General features: G+C 41.0%; 3 protein-coding genes and 1 long non-coding RNA gene across 4 annotated transcripts in view; 1 reads left to right on the top strand and 3 right to left on the bottom strand.

Annotated features, from left to right (window-relative positions):
- Positions 1-482: 482 nt before the first annotated feature.
- LOC144056935 (uncharacterized) lies at positions 483-1,201 on the bottom strand. The gene is made up of 2 exons (XR_013295141.1): positions 1,087-1,201; positions 483-1,009 (listed from the first exon to the last, which is right to left on the bottom strand). It is a non-coding gene; the product is annotated as an uncharacterized LOC144056935 (long non-coding RNA).
- Positions 1,202-4,676: 3,475 nt separating this feature from the next.
- Positions 4,677-7,441, bottom strand: LOC144056539 (adenosine receptor A1). The gene is made up of 2 exons (XM_077573453.1): positions 7,086-7,441; positions 4,677-5,349 (listed from the first exon to the last, which is right to left on the bottom strand). The coding sequence occupies exons 1-2, from the start codon at positions 7,439-7,441 to the stop codon at positions 4,677-4,679; spliced, it is 1,029 nt and encodes a 342-aa protein (XP_077429579.1).
- A 1,342-nt stretch (positions 7,442-8,783) lies between these two features.
- The window catches only part of LOC144056172 (tubby-related protein 3-like), a 34,173-nt gene continuing 27,783 nt past the window's right edge, over positions 8,784-15,173 (top strand). Inside the window, exon 1 of the mRNA XM_077572689.1 lies at positions 8,784-8,856. The gene's annotated coding sequence lies outside the window, so the exon portion shown is untranslated. The remainder of the gene's footprint in view (positions 8,857-15,173) is intronic.
- LOC144056173 (adenosine receptor A1-like) lies at positions 10,539-14,190 on the bottom strand. Its single transcript, XM_077572696.1, has 2 exons — positions 12,851-14,190; positions 10,539-11,332 (listed from the first exon to the last, which is right to left on the bottom strand). The coding sequence occupies exons 1-2, from the start codon at positions 13,177-13,179 to the stop codon at positions 10,672-10,674; spliced, it is 990 nt and encodes a 329-aa protein (XP_077428822.1). The 5' UTR covers positions 13,180-14,190; the 3' UTR covers positions 10,539-10,671.

Below are 15,173 nucleotides of genomic sequence, written 5' to 3' on the forward strand. Positions count from 1 at the left end.
TTGTGGTTGGAGTGTTGTCCAATCGACTTACATTACACTGAAAGTTGTTAATTAAAATGTTCTCTTGGTGGCTAGTTAAGAACTCACGCTCTGTAGGCCTATAGACTAATCAAAGCTGATGTCGTAGGTTACTGATTTAACTCCTAAAGTACAAACAAGTACAGTACATAACATTTGGCACAACAAAAACACACTTGCACATTAAATAGTTTTGTCCTGAAATGTACGCTCATACTGAGAGGAAGAAAAAAAAAATCATGTTGAGGTTACAGGGTTACAATAACAATTTTGCTATCTACAATTGAGCAGCTAGCATTTATGCTATATTAAGCAGAATACTGTATTTAGACTGAGGTTCATACAACATAATGTATTATTGTGAAGAAAAAAAGGCTGACTTTCTTTAATATCAAAGTACTTGTTTTTTTCTCCCCACCGTCAATTATTTTGCAACAATGTTATGAAAATAGAAATTGACCCAGTTTGTGGAGTACATATTTATTTCCTTGAAATGACAAGCAGACATAAAAGTTATATTTACATCACATTAGTGTGTTACAAAATTATATTGCAGGTTATTTTATTTCTTATACAACCAAAACACTGTTGAAAAATAAATAATCTAGTTCTAATTCAGAGTTCAGCCATCTCTTCGTCTCCCTCTCTCCCGAGGAGCCGGTCAATGAGGAAGACCACAGCGTCAGACGCAAACTCCACAATCTTCCTTACGTTGGTCACATACCACATTTTGTACGCGCACTCGGCCAACAGCACAAGCAGAAAGACGACCAGGAAGCCGAAGAAGAAGCGGTCGATGTAATAGTTGGCTTTCTCTCTGGAGCTCCACTGCTCCCACGGACGCGCCCGCCTGGCGTCGTTGTATTTGCTAAAGTGCAATAAGGCCGCTTCAGCTTCGTCCGCGTCCGACGCGGGAGCCTCCACTTCCTGGCCACGCTCGGCTCCTTGCGTGTTAGCCATTGCGCAGACCTTGAATGATGAACCTTCTTGTCTGATAACCACAATGAAAGCTTGTTAGGAAGAAAAAAAAAAACGTCTCTTGGAATTCCAGACAAAGGACGATCCTACCTGATTAGATCACCGTGGAAGATAAACCAGAGTTTAGGCCACTTTTGTTCTGAGCGATGTGAGGAGTACGTTGCAGAAGTAATAAATGTAAGGAGCCTGGCCTCGCTAAGATGACGGCTGAGGATTAGAACACACTCAGCACTTTTTAAAACCCTCATCAAGGATGAAGGTGGCAGATGGTGATAAGCAGCAGTGTCATTGTGAGGGCAATTTGGTTCATAGAGAGGATATTCAATCGTGTGAAAAGGCTTGGCAAGAGCTCCGTCCAAAACATTTGCGTTATGGTTTCAAATTAGGCCTACCTAGTGAATCAAGTTTGGGCTTCAACTAATGCTTTTAATTCAAACAAGGGTTAGGGTTTTGAAATAAGGCTTTAAAGTTTGGTTTCAAACCTAGGTTATGGATTTCAATGTGGGTTTTAACCCTGGAGAACCCACGGGGTCAAATTTGGCCCCTATAAATTCTGCTACTCAAATAACAAAGATCTTTTATTTTATTTTATTTTTTTACAAATTTAACTTCAAAAGTCCAGAGTGCCACTTCTGACCCCTGCATGGGGGCCATCTAGTGGATGAATATTGCACTTACATGAGCCAGAGTGGTGGTGACAAGATGGCTGGCAACATGCTGTTTTGTTTTGCTGGAAATCAATCCAAACAAAACCATCTTCTCAGCAAACCATCAGATGGTAAAATTGTGTTTTTTTGTTAATCTATTTCATATCATGTTGCAGAATGCCTAGGAGTATGTTTTATATATATATTTTGATAAATTAGCAACTCTGAGCTAGTTATAAAAAAAAAGGGTTAAAATTGAAAAAAACAAACATATTTTGGTGTTCAGTGAATTTATAGCAGTCATTTAATGTATAATTCATAATTTTCCAAAGAAGAAAAGGGTTCTTGGGTTCTCCAGGGTTAAATTAAAGTTGGCTTTCAAACTTGAGTTTGAAGTCTAGATTAGGGTTTCAAATTAGGCTTTTAAACAAAAAATTGGGTTTCAAATTATGGTTCGCAGTAAATAATCCAAGTTTGAATTCAAATTAAAATGAAGGTTTGAAGCCTGGGTTAGGGTTTCTGGTGGGTTATCATTTTATGACTGGTTACTGTTTCAAACAAGAGTTAATGTTGCTTGCAATTTAGGCTTTGAAGCAAAGGGTATCATGTTAGTGTTTCTGATATGGGTTACAGTTTCAAATTAGGGTCTAAATATGGCCTGGGGTTTCAAACATCGGGTGGAAATCGAGTTAGGGTTAAAAGCCTTGTTTATTGTTTCAAATTAGGTTTTCAAATTTAGATTTGAAGCCTGGTTTCAAAGATGAATCAGTCTTTCAAATTAGGGCCTCAGATTTAGGATATGGTATTGAATTGCGTTTTGAAGCAAAAGGTTAGGGCATCAAGTTAGGATTCAAAATAAGGCATTCAAACTTGCCATGGTTAGAGTTTTCAAACACTTTGAAGGAAAGTATAAAATTTGGGTTTTAAAATACGGGTTTTCAGACCGAATTAGGGTTTCAAACTGGGGTTTGAAAAAATGGCTAGGGTTTTAAATTGTAAGCTTGAGTTTGGGTTTTAAACTTAAGTTTGAATCATAGGATAGGGTTTCAAACTAGGATTATGGTTTAAATTTAGAGTTTGAAGAAAATATTAGGATTTCAAGATAGGGCTAGGGATACAAGTTTGGGTTTGAAGCCAGTATTAGGGCTTCAAAAGTTGTGTTTCAAAATAGGGTTCCAAGATAGGGTCAGAACTTTAAACTAGGGTTTAAGGATTGAAATAAGACTTTTAGCAAGAGTTAGGTCTTCAGATTCAGATTTCAAAAAAAGGTTAGTGTTTCAAATAAGTGTTTGAAGTTGGCATCGGTGTTAGCTACTCTGTGGAGCTCATCAGGGGCGTACCTAATATTCCGGCCGACATGTCAGCTCATCAAAAATTTTTGTGCTGAAAGCGTGCGTCTGAAGCAGAGCCCAAACCTCAAAGCCAAGCCAAGCAGAGCTGACGCAGCTCCACATGAATCACGCGCTGTGACGGTGCTCAAATGCATCCAAACGCTCTCGGCTGCCGGCCGCGGCTGCTCCAGTCGGACGCGATCCACTCGCGACATCGGGTCGTCAATTGAATTGCCGCTAAGAGTCTGCATGGCAACATGACGTCGCCTAGCATACAGTTGCATTTGGAGGTCAGGTTTCAAAACAGGCTTTCAAATAAGGTGTATAGTTTGAAATTATTATTCATGGTTTCAAGCCAGGGTTTGTTTTTTAATCAAGGGTCTTATTAGTTTCTGAAGCCAAGGTTGGGGTTTCAAATTAGGGCTAAAGGCCGAGGTTAGGGTTTTGAACAAGGATCAGTTTTGTTTGTTACTGTTTAACATTATGTTTATATAGCTTTTAATTAGGATTTCTAGTCAGGGTTGGTTCAAAATTAGGTTTTCTAAATTAGCGTTAAGGTTTTAGATTAGGGTTTTATGCTAAGTTTACAAATAAGAGTTGAGCTTTCAAGTTTGGGTTTGAAGCAAAGATTGGGTTTCATAATAAAGCATTTACTTTCATGTGCTTCTGCCACATCTGTCAATCAAGCATACAACGTAGTGATGGTAGAGCAACGTTTTTCTTTATTCTGGTGATGTTTCGTTTGCAAATGTACACTTATTAGACACTTCATTAGGTACACCTGTACCAGCCATAATATTGTGCATGTGCAATTCAATGTGAATCAAGTGGGAAATCAATCATTAAACAAAAAAAAAACAAAAAACATACGGATGATGGAAACAGCGGTCAGCACGTCTTGAAATTGCCACTTTCAATATTGTGATTGCGATTGTTTTTTCCCCCCAAATGTCATCTTCCCATGTATTCAATAGTTAGTCTTACGCTAAAGTCATTGAGTCAACACAAAATGTTTTTTACAACATGTTAAACACATTTTGTGCAACATGAGTCTAAAATCTACCCGTTTTTATCCATATAAGGGGGCGGCCATTTTGTCACAACAACCAATCACGACACAGCTTCAGAAAACAGGTGCGCTATGATTGTTCGTTGCCTGTGCCCTGAGCAACTGTGATGTCATTTTCAGTCGACAGCAAGTGACAAAATGGCCGCCCCATGAGATGGATAAAAATAGGTCGACTTTGCTGTTTAATTCATATTGCACAAACGCAATATTAATCAAAATACCACGTTTAGACTAGAGGGCCTAAATAGAATATATTGTTGTTCAGGACATTTTTGGGTTGATTTCCCTTTTAAGCATTTGTTACGACAACTTCACAAAATTCTACCAAACAAGGATGACGTCAAAATAATTGAAGTCAGTAAGTCATAAATCCTACTACAACAATAAACAAATAAAGTCAACATTTCATGAATCGATGACATGTAAACGTGGGCTGCACTGACACTATATAAATAAATAAATAAATGGGACAGATTTATAATAAAGCTATACCAACTATCCAAAATTAAGCACAATTTGTTTCCAAATGACAGCCGATGCGTTGCGATGTTGATTTGAACTCAATTGTTCAGCCCTTCCCCAAGCTACAGCTTGCGGACCCTAGTTTGGAGAACCGAGAAAGCTACAAGCGGCTCACTTAGCGTCATCCACATGCTGCAGACCTTGCGGCAAACCCGCGTCCACTTTCTCGGCAAGTGCCGGCGTGCCGCCCGGATACGGGCTTGCCCTGGCGCCGCCGCGGCACACCACGCAGCCCCGCACCACCTCCAGCAGCGTGACCCGGAAACGCTTGATCCGGAAGGCGTACACCAACGGATTGAGCGCCGAGTTGACGTGCGACATGAAGATGCCCGCGTAGACGGCCATCTTGGGCGTGGCGCGTCCCGGGTGGAAGAAGTCCAGGCAGTTGACGATGTGAAGCGGCAGCCAGCACACGGCGAAGAGCAGCACCACCAACGCCAGCGATTTGGCCAACTTCAGCTCCTTCCGGTAGTAGCGCTCGCTGTCCGACGTGGCCTGGGCCCGCCGTTTGAGCTGCCGGCGGATGACGCGGAAGATCTCGGCGTACAGCGCGATCATGACGGCCAGCGGCGCCACCACCCAGCCGAAGAAGTTGAAGTAGACCATGTAGTCCATCCGCATGACGGCGGTGAACTCGCACACCATGTGGTCGGAGCCGCTCAGGTTGCCCAGGACTTGCCGGTTGTTCCAGCCCAGCATGGGCACCAGGCCCGTGAGGAAGGAGACCGCCCAGCACAGGCACACCGCCACGTAGGCGCGCCGCTGCGTCACGACGGTGCTGTACCTTTTGAAAGCAGCAAACCGATAAAACCATCACGTGAGATATGGGCAAATGGAAAAAGACAGCAACAGACTCCTGCCGATGTCAGTTCTTTGAGCAGACATTTTAATTTTGCTGAAAGCCTGCGATGTGCGGCGCATTGATCGGCCAAAGGATATATGACGCTACGGAAGGCGTAAACAACAGAAGTATACCTCGTCTCGACTGACCGTGTCGGCAGAATGCGCTGACGTTTGCTTTTGTGATGTCAAATGTTCCGCCGAAGTAGATGAAATAAGCGCGGCCGCTTTGGTTTGCAACGAACGGAACGAGCGACTGAACAGCCAGCGAAGGAGACTAAACAGCAAGAACGAAGAAGTCATGGTTGGGTTTTTGGTTGATCGTCTGGGAATCGGAATCTGTACTGATTTCCTTAAAATCTTGCCGTTCTTTGAAAAGAAAACTGATCTTATCCACCGATTTCCTAAGGTGACATCCATCCATCCATCCATTTTCTTCACCGCTTGTCCTCACAAGGGTCGCGGGGGGCGCTGGAGCCTATCCCAGCTGGCTTCGGGCAGTAGGCGGGGCACACCCTGAACTGGTTGCCAGCCAATCGCAGGGCACACAGAGACGAACAACCATCCATACTCACACCTATGGACAACTTGGAGAGTTCAATTAACCTGACGTTAATGACTTTGGAATGTGGGAGAAAACCCACGCAAGCACGGGGAGAACATGCAAACTCCACCCAGGAAGGCCAAAACCCGGACTCGATCTCACGTCCTCTGCACTGGGAGGCGGACGAGCTAACCAGTCAGCCATGTGCCGCCCCCCCTAAGGTGACATGGTAGGGAAATAATAATAATATGCGTTCTCTCGCAAAAATTGCGTTCCCTCGCAAAAACGTTTTTTTTGTGTTCCTTCGCAAAGGTTGCGAGATGAGAGGACGCAATTCTTTTTAAACGAGTACTTCCGGGTCATCAACCAAAAAGCGACGATGGGAAAGCTTTCCCACTGCTGTACACGCTCCATCCTCGTCGCTTTTGGTCACACGGAAGATGACCCGGAAATACATCAACTCGCTTCATGCAAAAAAAAAGAAAAGAAGTTTGCGTTTTCTCGCAATCTTTGCGAGCGAATGCAATCTTTGCAAGAAAATGCTAATTATTTTGGCGAGGGAACGCAAAGTATTCCCCCCCCCCTACCATGTCACCTTAGGGGCTCCGTACCGATCTCATCTCTCACTGCAGAAGAAGAAGAAGAAAGTAAAAAAATCCGGATCGGAAGTCAGACATCTTAAACATTGGGGATTGGCCCAAAAATTGGGATCTGTGCACCTTCAGTTTCCAGCCTGGATTAGTAAAAAGCTTTCAATAACTTTTCATCTTAAAAATGTCTAGAAGAAGCACCCAAAGATTGAAGACGATCGGGGAAATTCTTAGGAGTTATAAAACGTCAAAATTGCAGAACTAAGTCAAAACGGTGGACTTCCTGTTAGATCTTCCAAAATTAAGGAAATCGGGGCTGATCGATCGGTGCACCCCTAGTTTCGATCTATGATTTGAAATTATGATTTTAAGCCTGGGTCAGGGTTCGACATGATTAGGGTTCAAAGCCAGGGTTAGAGTTTGAAATTAGTGTTTGAGTTTAGAACCTTCTAGTTGGTCCAATCAACAGTGACCGAAAAACTCATTGGAATTCCAAATCATGGTGAGAGGAGCAAAATATATTTATATATATTTTTATTCCTTCACCTGATGGGTATCTTGACCCTCAGGTAGCGGTCGATGGCAATAGCGAGCAGCGACAAGATGGAACCCTGAGTGATGATCACCAGCAGGCAGGACAGGAACAGGCACGTGTAGAACTGCGTACTGATCCCCAGGCTGATGGTGACGGCCAGCGGGATCACCAGGACGCCCACGGCGATGTCGGCCGCCGCCAGCGACACGATGAAGCAGAAGGTGGTGTCCCGCAGGGCGCGGTTCACGCACACCACCAGGACAACCAGCACGTTGCCCACCACCGACGCCAGGGCGATGGCCGCCTCCACCGAGATGTACAGCGTGTCCACGGGCTCCCGTCCCTTCACCTCGGGAGAGGACGACATGGTTGACCACTATAGATGCAAACGGGCCCAACTTCTGGCTTGCACTTTTCGAGCGTCCATCGTGTTCTTCCTGAGATGTTGGCGATGCCGAGTGCAAGCCGCACGGATTCTGCAGACTATCACAAGTCTCGCACTTTCTCTCTCTCTCTCTCTGGTCTGTGAATGCAGGCCAGTGATTGAGGGGAGGGACGTTGTTTTCTGCAGTATTTCGAATTGTGTGTGTGTGTGTGTGCATGCGTGTGTGTTCTCCAAGGATGTGGTCTCAGTGTAATTACGGGAAGGATGCTTTTTGGCAAGGGCTTTTTGAATATAACTTTAATTGGAAATGGATGCATTAGCGCTGATTGCTGGGCGCGTGTACACGTCACAGGCAAGTCAGGCAACGTGGGGAAATTTATTGTCATTTTTGAAATATTTGTTGAATTTTTTTCGACTCAGTGATACAGTCAGTCAGCAGTGGTGGTAAACTTTTAGTTAGCAGCTGATCAGTTGCTTATCAGCTATTTGCTGAGAAACTCACCCACTCTCAAATCTCGCAATTATTGGCCGATAATCAGCGGCGATATTCAGAATTTTGAGGAAAATCGGCATCGGTCATTTTGAAGAATTTTACGGCCAATAATTGATCCATTTAAAACTGTGTTAACTTAAGGGAACTCTTCATTTATATTTTTAGTTACCTTTGTAAGAAATGCCACTGACCCTGGAACTCTTTGTACCTTCTGTTTTTGTTTGAAATTAAAACAAAAATAATTTACATTTCAGATATTTTGAAATGTTGGTAAACTATAATTAATGTAGAAAACAACAGGGAGCTTATGTTTTTATTTAACTTTTTAAGACATGCTAATGACCCTAGGAGGTATCTGAACTTTTTGGTAGAATTTCAAAGCAAAGATGTATATTGACTAAGATAAAGAATAATAATAATAATAAAAAATCAAATATTTCAAATATTTTGTAAATCTTAAAAGTCGTTCAATTAACATGAGCTTAAAAAAATTTAACAAAGTTAAGAGATGGAGTTTGTATTTTATGTTGTTTTTTTTTGTGGCATCAATATTATTATTTTAGTAAAAATGAATATCGGCTTGAAATATCTGTTATCAGCCTTCTAGATTACTAGTAATCGGTATCGACATCCGCCTTGAAGAAATATATTGATTTATCTCTAGTGAATAGGCTGTGGTTCACTGTATCGCTTTGTTGGTCCCACAATCTGCAATATTTCAGCCATGAATCATAAACTGCAGCAGGTTCGCCTCTCTGAAGTTAATGTACACACATTAAAGACACCAACCACTGTGCTGATGTTTGTCAAACCACTTTACTCTCTTTTTAGAGGGAGAGGAGCGTGTCATTGAGCCACTAGATTTCACTATGCAAACACCGTCCTGTTTGTGCAGCTTCTGAGGGTGAGTCGTTTTACTTTCTTTTATTTTACAAATCTTATTTTACACTTGTGTGACACTTGGGAATGTTAAAATGTTGGTTTAAGCATGTAGCCAGATATTGTTGTTTGCTTGCTGTGGTGTGAAAGTAATTTTAGCTTCTTCTTTTTTTAATCTAGAACTATATCTATCTATATATATATATATATATATATATATATATTAAAATATATATTTCACCACAATATTTATTTTAGAAAAATACAGAAATAATAAAAAAATGAATAAATACATTTTAGTTAGCAAATTTTAGGATTTAAAAAAATATTTAAATATACCCATCCATTATTTTCACCACTTATCCCACAATATTTAAATATATTACACTTTGTAAAATATTTAAATATATAAAACACCTGAATATATTTTAATGTATAAAATATTCAAATATATTTAAAAAATATATATTTTATTTTATTTAACCAATTTTAGGATAAAAAAAACAGCAAAATTAAATATTCTAATATGACATGATGACAAAATGCTGGGGCGGTCAACTTAAAAGAACATGGCTCACCCCTGCTTCATAGCTCAAATAACTAATTTTCTACTTAACATAATATGAAATGCTCCCTTATTTATTTAGTACAGATTGTGACAAATAAATAAATAAAAACGTTTTTTTTAAGCCGTCACTCACATTCAAAAGCCACTTGGGGGCGGTAGAGCTGTAGCTTTTCCAGCATCCTACGTGAACGCTCAGCATTCCCTATAATTTTTTCAACGTGTCCCCAGCACAGCTAGTGTATATAAAGTCAATAAAACTACTTTAATGTGTGCACTATTTGAGGAGCCCAGAATGTGGGGAAAGATAATAAATGTTTTCAGGGAGGTACTCACTATTACGACAATTCAAAAGTAATGGCTGATTATGATTGTTTGATTTTCAATACAACATATAACAGAGGGGTACCAACAATTTTGTCCACGTGTGTGGCATGATCACGTTTCAGACCCTTTCACCCTTCTGTGTCCAGACTGCAAATGAATGGTGCTTGCACAAAGTCATCACAAGCTTATGTAAATTAGCCACACTGACATATTAGTTAGTGGGGCAAAAGTGCAGATCAGTTCGTTCAGACACATTTTCTGAAATAGCCACATAACAAATGGTTTGCTTGGTTTTGTGAATTTACACTTAACTCGTTCACTCCCAGCCATTTTCACTGAAGCAACCTCCATTGCTCCCGGCTGTTTTACTGGATTTTGATTGATTTTGCAAGGCCCACAGAATATTGTGTTCTATTGCTATAAAAACATGAAACCTATCAAAAGAAAGATTAAAGTCTCTTCTTTCATCAGGAAAAAAAAGTTTTTTTCTATCTGTTTCTGTTTTGCAGCAATTAGCATTAGAATATTAGCTATATATATATATATATATATATATATATATATATATATATAATTATATATATAATTTCATCATTATTCACAAGTCTATTTCAAATTGTGGGAAAAATAGCTTTGTTTCAACTTGGCCCTGGTTGATCTCTTTTGCTCTGCTTCCACCTGCTGGCCGTTTTTGTAATAACTACCATTTCTTCAACCGTTCTGTGCAGTTGATAGATTGCATCAAAGCCTTTTGTATGCTCTAGCATAAAAAAAATAAAAATACAAATTTATAAATACGTCTTTGGGAAACTCAAAACTTTTAAAATAGAATTTATTTAAACGTTTTTGTGAGCAAATGAGTCGATGGGTGTGCATACACTTAAGAAAACCAACCATCTGTATACTGTACAAGCATTTAAAAAGTCTGACTTCCATAAGATGGCCACTTTAAGCATGTAACGGCACATTGTTGTCCACACTGTTGCTACTTTGGTTGTTGTCCGTGGTTTGGCTGGACTGAGAGCCTTGCAGCTCGTCCCCGCACGTGACGCACCTCCTCCAGATCTTCAGGTAGGCCGCCCTAATCTTGCGGATCTTAAAAGCGTACACCACCGGGTTCACAGCCGAGTTGGCGTGAGACAGCAGGATGCCCGCGTGGAAAGCGCTCACCGGCACTTCGGCCATTTCAAAGTAAGCCACGCAGTTCAGCACATGCAGCGGGATCCAGGAAAGGGCAAAAAGGGTCAAGACCAGGGCAAGAGAGCCCGCCAGCTGCCTCTCTTTCTTCAGGTAGATGTGAGATTTGGCCTGGGCTCCGTTGCCGGGCTTTTCTCGGAGGTTGCCGCGAATGACGCAGAAGATGTAGCCGTACAGCGCCGACATGACGAGCAGCGGCGTCAGGCTGCAGAGGAAGAAGTTGAAGTAGACCAAGTAGGACATGGGGATGACGGCGATGAACTGGCAGGTGAGCGTGGAGTTGGGGGACCCCAGGGAGTCGGCGTCTCCGTTGTGCCAGCCGAGCATGGGCGCGAAACTCAGAGGCAGGGCGACAAGCCAGCATGCAGCGACCGCCGACCAGGAATGTCTTTGTGTGACTGTCCTTTTGTACCTGGAAACGAGACAGGACGGATGTTTCATTGAGAGGCGCTTGACTTTGTGCCACTGCCATTCTTTGCCGCTAGTTCCAAATACCACTGACACAATTTTATTTTAACCCTGGAGAACCCAAGAACCCTTTTCTTCTTTGGAAAATTATGAATTATACATTAAATGACTGCTATAAGTTCACTGAACACCAAAATATGTTTTTTTCAATTTTAACCCTTTTTTTGAACTAGCTCAGAGTTGCTAATTTATCAAAATATATATATAAAACATACTCCTAGGCATTCTGCAACATGATATGAAATAGATTAACAAAAAAAACACAATTTCACCATCTGCTGAGAAGATGGTTTTGTTTGGATTGGTTTCCAGCATGTTGCCAGCCATCTTGTCACCACCACTCTGGCTCATGTAAGTGCAATATTCATCCACTAGATGGCCCCATGCAGGAGTCAGAAGTGGCACTCTGGACTTTTGAAGTTAAATTTGTAAAAAAAGAAAAAAGGTCTTTGTTATTTGAGTAGCAGAATTTATAGGGGCCAAATTTGACCCCGTGGGTTCTCCAGGGTTAAGACTAGCGGCGAGTGCAATAGCCAAAGCTAACCGAAATTCTCATCCACCATCCGCTTATTTTCATACTCTCAGATGCGTCGTATTGTTGGCCGAGCATTTCATGGTTTCACAGAGCATTTTAGTTTGGCGGCGGCAGCAGACAGACATCCTCTGTAAACTGGCCATTTATAAAATGAGATTCCAAAAAACACGGGATTAGCGGTTAGTCGACGCAGAGTGGTAAAGTCGACTCCACTTGGTTTCAGTTCAAGTGGACTGTGCTTCATGAAGCACTTGTGATATTTTTTTACTCCTCTAGATTGCACTCTTGATTTAAAGACGCACTGGAAATTAAATCAATTTCCACCAGTAAAAATATACATATATTGCAATTGTTTCATGAAGCTTCATGAAGCTTCATTTTCCTATCACTGCTATGTAAAAAAAAAAAATAAAAAAATAAAATAAAAAAAAAAAAAATATATATATATATATATATATATATATATATATATATAAATAAAATTCTCCATCTAGAGAATTTGTAGGTCAAAAAACAAATTTCCAAATGAACAAACAAATGCGATGCGCTGAAACCATAAACATAAATCAGGAATGTCCAAACTTTTTCCTCCGAGGGACACATACCAGAAAAATCAAAGCATGCACGGGTCACTTTGAATTTTTTTTACATTTTAATTTATGAAACATGCCAAAAATAGTTAAGCAATTTTATATTGCTGACATATTAGCGTTATATGGAAAAACTGCTATTGTAAAATGTGATCAGGCAAAAAAAGTTTCTGATTTTTCAAGCGGTCTGTAGCAAGCTGACCATTTTTAAAGCAGCTACCGGGAGATCATTAATGTGATATGTCCATGTAGTAATTTTGCTTATTCTGGTGGATCCACTCGGCCCCAATGCAAGTAGATTGTAAATTACAAATTGCAAAATCCTGCTATAAATCACCTGAGAGGGACGTAGACACGGAGAAAACGGTCCAGCGAGATGGCCATGAGGGTTAGAATGGACACCAGGGTCAAAAGGACGACCACGCAGCTGAAGAAGAGGCAGGCGCGAAAGGACGTGCTCACCCTGCCGTCCACCAGCACGGCCAACGGGATGGCCACCAGGCCCACCGCGCAGTCGGCCGCCGCCAGCGACACGATCAGACAGAAGGTGGGCTGCCCGCCGCTTTTGCCGGTCTGCACGGCGACGACCACCAGAGCGTTTCCCAGGATGCAGCAGAGGGCTATGAGCACCTCCAACGAGGCGTAGACCGCCTCGCCCGCGTGCATGGCGTCTGCTCGATCTGTGGCTCGCCGCGTGACACCGAGGAGTTCATCTCGAGCTTGAATTGTTTGAGGAAGTCGAGCGAGCTTCTTTCTATTCCTGTTAAGATTGGCACACTTTGACACTTGTGAACGCAAATTTGCAGAGTCAGGAAGAGGCCCTCTTGCTTGTTTCTTTGAATGAGTGCCATGACACGTGAGCGAATCACCACGGTTATTGTAGTTTGGGGATTTTCATTTTAGTTAGTTTTCGTTTCGTTTGGAGTTTTTTTTTTTTTTTTAAAGTTAGTTAGTTTAAATTCGTTTTCGGGGTGTTTTTTTTATTAGTTTTAGTTTAAAAAATGTTTAGTTTTAGTTTGTTTTGTCGACGGCATATTAGGGCCACGTATAAATATTTTTTTTAGAGGGCGAGTTCAATATTCCGAGAAAAAAACTGGCAAATCTGCCATTTTATAAACTCGCAAATTTACGAGTTTTTTCTCGCAAATTTGCGACTTTATAAAGTGGCAAAAACTTACGAGAAATACACGTAGCGTACTACTCGACTGTTTGTTCCAATACTTTTCGGTCGGGTTTCCAAATAAGGAGATAGTAATTGCTTTAGATGCATATGATGTTAAGCATTCGCCTTTTGAAGCGTTGTGTACGGCCACTGGCCAGCGACAAAGACGCCTCGCTTTGCGACGGTCCACACCCGGACGATGAAGCAATTAGGTTAATTTGGTAAAATGTACATTTACTTCTACATTCATGTTTCCAGAATTTTTATTTACACATTCATACATTTTGGTATCCAAGTTGATGTGTCGAATCTGCTGCTCAATTGATAGGGGATCAGGAAGTGTTGTCGCTCTGGTTGCAGTGAATGACAAATAAAGTTTTAATTTAAGAATTAATCCGTCTCCATCCTGCCTTTTCATTTTATAATCAGTGTCCCATTAACCACCAACGAATCCTCACATGATTAGATTATAGCTACGCTACGTGTATTTCTCGTAAGTTTTTTTTTCTCGCAAATCTGCCTCTTTATAAACTCTCAAATTTGCAACTTTATAAACTCGCAAATTTGCAAGAAAATAACTCGGAAATTTGCGAGTTTATAAAGTGGCAAATTTGAGAGTTTTTTTCTCTGAATATTGCCTTCGCCCTCCGTGGCCCTAATACGCCGTTGTAAGTTTCAGAATTAATTTTCTTTTCTTTTATTATTATTATTTTTTTTTTTTTTTAATGTCTTTTACTGTACTTGTGCGCAGAGATGGCACATCCAGGTCCAGAAAGTAAAAACCCTGCCACAGTTTGGCTTTAGCCATTAATGCTAGCTAGCTAGCTAGCTTCCTAGCAGGTAAACGAGCACCACGGGAGCTAGCTAACTCCAAGGTAGGCGTAAAGTACTGGAAGTGTCGCGTGATCTATTAGTAGAACTCATTGACTGTAGGCGTGTCTCGTGTGTCTGGACCGATTTCGCAAACAAACAAAAAACAAGAGCTCAACTTCCACATGTGTTCAAGTGCCAACTTTCACATCTCATGATAGTTTCTCTTCCACTTCTCCACAGAGTGCATCACATGCCTGTGGAATTACTTTCACTGTTACTCACACACTACTCATCGGAAGTAGACAGACGTGACATGACTATTTTTATGTGTCACAGAGATTTTTTATTTTTTTTTACCTTATATAATATTGAGGACAAAATGGTAGTTGCAGTTTAATACAGGCAAGGCAGTTTTATTTAAATAGTGCATTTCATACAAAAGGTAACTCAACGTGCTTCACATAATTTAAAGTGCAACATTTGGTAGAATTTACTAACAAAAGAAGTAAAGACATTTAAAAGCAAAGTAAAGAAATAAAATGTAACTTACTAACATGACTAAACGTACAGTGCAAGAACAAGATTTTAAGAAAAAATGAATTTATCTATGTTGGTCGGGGGGGGGGGGGGCTTTAATTTCTCTTGACAGCTTCAGTGTGCAGCATAACAGCTAAATGCTGCTTCA

Source organism: Vanacampus margaritifer, chromosome 8 (assembly GCF_051991255.1).
Source record: "Vanacampus margaritifer isolate UIUO_Vmar chromosome 8, RoL_Vmar_1.0, whole genome shotgun sequence".
NCBI lineage: Eukaryota > Metazoa > Chordata > Actinopteri > Syngnathiformes > Syngnathidae > Vanacampus > Vanacampus margaritifer.

What these genes read in the sequence shown, in the direction of transcription:
- LOC144056539 (XM_077573453.1), bottom strand. Translation starts at nt 7,441, where the DNA reads ATGTCGTCCTCTCCCGAGGTGAAGGGACGGGAGCCCGTGGACACGCTG. An exon ending in AGGGTCAAGATACCCATCAG is followed by an intron (nt 5,350 to 7,085) that starts GTGAAGGAATAA and finishes TGCTTTCAAAAG; the next exon opens with GTACAGCACCGTCGTGACGC.
- LOC144056173 (XM_077572696.1), bottom strand. Translation starts at nt 13,179, where the DNA reads ATGCACGCGGGCGAGGCGGTCTACGCCTCGTTGGAGGTGCTCATAGCC. An exon ending in CGTGTCTACGTCCCTCTCAG is followed by an intron (nt 11,333 to 12,850) that starts GTGATTTATAGC and finishes TCTCGTTTCCAG; the next exon opens with GTACAAAAGGACAGTCACAC.